Source organism: Pinus tabuliformis, chromosome 9 (assembly GCF_031772625.1).
Source record: "Pinus tabuliformis cultivar Carrire ecotype Pingquan chromosome 9, CPIR1, whole genome shotgun sequence".
NCBI classification, from domain to species: Eukaryota; Viridiplantae; Streptophyta; class Pinopsida; order Pinales; family Pinaceae; genus Pinus; species Pinus tabuliformis.
Window position 1 is genome coordinate 1218059900 of NC_142307.1, and position 3318 is coordinate 1218063217.

The 3318-nt window shown below is 30.0% G+C and overlaps 1 protein-coding gene across 2 annotated transcripts; it reads right to left on the reverse strand.

The window, feature by feature from the left end:
• Positions 1-213: 213 nt before the first annotated feature.
• On the reverse strand, positions 214-1290 carry LOC149152921 (uncharacterized). Of its 2 annotated transcripts, none has more exons than XM_089441149.1 (2): positions 1157-1290; positions 214-1052 (listed from the first exon to the last, which is right to left on the reverse strand). In XM_089441149.1, the coding sequence occupies exon 2, from the start codon at positions 1016-1018 to the stop codon at positions 386-388; it is 633 nt and encodes a 210-aa protein (XP_089297275.1). In that variant the 5' UTR covers positions 1019-1052; positions 1157-1290; the 3' UTR covers positions 214-385. The 2 variants fall into 2 exon arrangements, with proteins under 2 accessions (XP_089297275.1, XP_089297276.1); XM_089441150.1 differs by having other exon boundaries at positions 214-1047; positions 1157-1204.
• Between the last annotated feature and the right edge of the window lie 2028 nt (positions 1291-3318).

The window sequence follows — 3318 nt, forward strand, 5'->3', positions numbered from 1 at the left end:
ATTACAATCCAGTGGGATAAGAGTGAGCAGGTACAACCAATCAAAGCTTGTGGCTGGCTTATCAAGTCAAAGTTCACGAGAACCTCTTTAAAAAGGATGCTTTCACCTAATCCCACTAACTTACGCTCATAGATTTTGAAATACAAGTGTTGGCATTAAAAAAATAATAAAACATAAAATGTTTAATGGAGCACCCCAATCCAATTGCGTATGTACCAAACCATACGAGAAGACAATATTTTCTAAAACTTGAGTTAAGGGGCAGAGTTACAGTAGGAATTCTCCACGATTTTTTACAATGATACCCGCAACATAACAGAGTGGGCGAGTGATGGATGGTAGGGAATCATCAGCCGGCAGGGACGCACTACACAGTTCGATCAGATCACTGACAGGGGAATAGCTGTAGCTCTAACCCTGGAGGCGCTTCTACGTCGTCCTCCTCCTCCTTGTTTACATCGTCCACGTGACCTTGCGAACATTCAGTGGGCGTAACCCCATCCAGAAAACTTCTCGTTTTAAAAGGGCCGTTACCCTTTTGAACGGTTTCTTCTGCTTCTTTATACTTTTCTGTAGCTGCAGCACCACTTAAATCTGTTTGTGCAGACCGGGAATTACATATATTGAAGTCCTCCCATTGGAATGAGGGTTTCCAGGGCGATGTACTGCTTTGACCAGCATCTGACGAGCCTTGTGGCTGCTGCATGAGGGGCGGGACCGTCAACATCCGATCTACCTCCACTGCATTAATACCTCCTCCTGCGCTTATACTACTACCACTGAAATTCACGCTCTTTCTTTTCAATAGTTTCTTTGTTTCTTCGATTCTGTCTAGCAAAGCCATAAATTCCTCCACATCATCTTCATTGTCCAAAGTTGTCCGGGGGCGTTTGAACCTCTCCTTTTCTTCCTCCTCTTCTTCTTCTGTTTTAGTTTGTGACGCTTCCTCTGATTGGTTTGGAAAGCATACTGCTGATTCGAGCGGCATCCATTTCGAAACCTCAGAATTCATGTCCATACTTGTAAATCCTTTCTTTTAATAATCTTCTTCCCTTATTCAAAACACCACAATACGTTAATCAATCTAAGCAATTAACAAAATACAACCTATGTATTTAATCAAAGAGACATGGATCTTTCATAATTTAGATCGTACCAGAGTATTGCTGCAACTAATCCGATTTTAAAGGCAAATGGAAATTGCAAATGTGCTTGTGGTTGTCAAACGTCTCGCTTCTATTTATAGAGAAAAGGGTTGAACAAAGAAATGAAAAACTAAACTAACCTTACACCACCGCGGATTTTTTCCCCTTGTCGTCCATCAATCGCTGTATGTATTTGTATAAGGAACAGAGGAAACGATTGAATAATGAGGGAAATTGAAAGTAAAATTAAAGAAACGACTTCTTGAATCCTGCGATAACTTTCGGTCGCACCTAATTCTCTGGGTGGGCTCAACATCTTAACCTTCCGTCATCTAATTGACGTCAGCTGACGACACCTTTGATTAGGTCGTCCCGGTGGATGTGATTTTATATACATATTTAGGGCCGAGAGATCCTAAATACTTTCAGAAGATGTATTTAGAATGCTTTCTATAATAAAATGGTGAAACAAATATAATAAGATGGTTATAAATAAAATAGAGCAAGCAGGACTTCCATTTATTCCAAACCTTTTGCGCAATTTATGACAGCAGAATTTTGCATAAAAATAATGAAAAATGTAAGATGATTTCTGTTATATATATATATATATATATATATATATATATATATATATATATATTTGAATTTGAATTAGAATTAGAATTAGAATTATATATTAATGCAAGAAAAATTTATGGAAGGGTATGATTCATGAATGGTAGGAAAATTTTTAGAAAAAAGTGAACAACATTTTTATTTAGGAAATGTAATCAGCAAAATTTTAAATTAGGAGATATAAAAGATTTAAATCTAGTTTAACTTTCATGTTTAAGTTGGTGAGGAAAAAATGGTTTATATGGGTGAAGTTTAATTTTTCCTCCAAAAAATTATATTAATATGATATAATTATAACCAGTATAGATTCATCTTAATCACCAATAAATCAAATCTCTTGAGGTAAAAAGAGACCACTTATAATTTTTTCTGATTTATATTGCATTTTTTAATATATAAAATAGATCAAAATTTAATCTCCATAAAATAATGAGGCTGCTTAAGTTATTTTAATTAATAAAAGAATTAATTTTTCTATATATATATATATATATATATATATATATATATATATATATAATTTAGTTAACAAAAGAAAAACTAATTTCTTATTATTGAACTTGTTTAATTTATAGATATGGTTTATAGAATTTTAATTTAATTATTAAATAGATGGTAGAGATTTAATTTTGAGGGAATATTCTAAAATATTTTTAGAAATAATGACAAATTAAAGATTAATAATATTCTCAAAAGTAGTTATGTCTTTTCTATCATTTTAATTCAATTAATTAATTAAAAAAAGTGTCATAAGAATATGAATTATGATTCTTTGGACACGTAATATTAATAAGTTATAGTGTTGAACATGATATTGCAATAAAACCTATATATTTAAAAATGTTGCTACATAATTTTTTAGAATATATATATATATATAATTCATATATTATTGTTTTTATTATTAATAATAATAATTCCAAATATAATTATAATTTAGTTTAAATTTTATGATTTTTTAAAGTAATGTGAAATGTAGTATAAAAGAAGTGTTTTGATGTTTATATGTTTTTACTAATCAATTGATTCAAATCATAGTGTAAAGAAGTGTATAATTTCTTAAATAATTAAGTTAGCCTATCACCCGTTAAAAAATTTATTAATAATAAAAAATATATATTTTAATTAAATTAATGGTATATGGTTGAGATTTAAAAATAACTTTAATTTGTGTATGTTTTTAATATAAGGTTGATGCACTTATATAAAATCAATAACAGTTCTCTTTTAATTGTAAACTTAATCTACATTAATAAAATTAAGTAATTAATTCAAATTACTTAAGGTATATTTTCATTTTTCTTAAAATTAATGAAAAAACACAATAAATTGTACTTAATTTTTCTTATCATACATATGGGAATAAAATGAATTTACACTGTTTTTATTATCATGATGTATGTGGAATCAATAATCCAAATACTGAAATGGCAGAAACCTTTTAAAATCCGCTTGTTGCACTGTGATACATTCATAAGCATGATCAGATGGAATCATGGACATTTATATACAGAGGCAGAGAATATAACCAGCTTGTGGATGATCTCTCAAAGAA

Bases quoted from the DNA above. Each gene is read 5' to 3' on its own strand.
- LOC149152921 (XM_089441149.1), bottom strand. From the start codon at position 1,018: ATGGACATGAATTCTGAGGTTTCGAAATGGATGCCGCTCGAATCAGCA.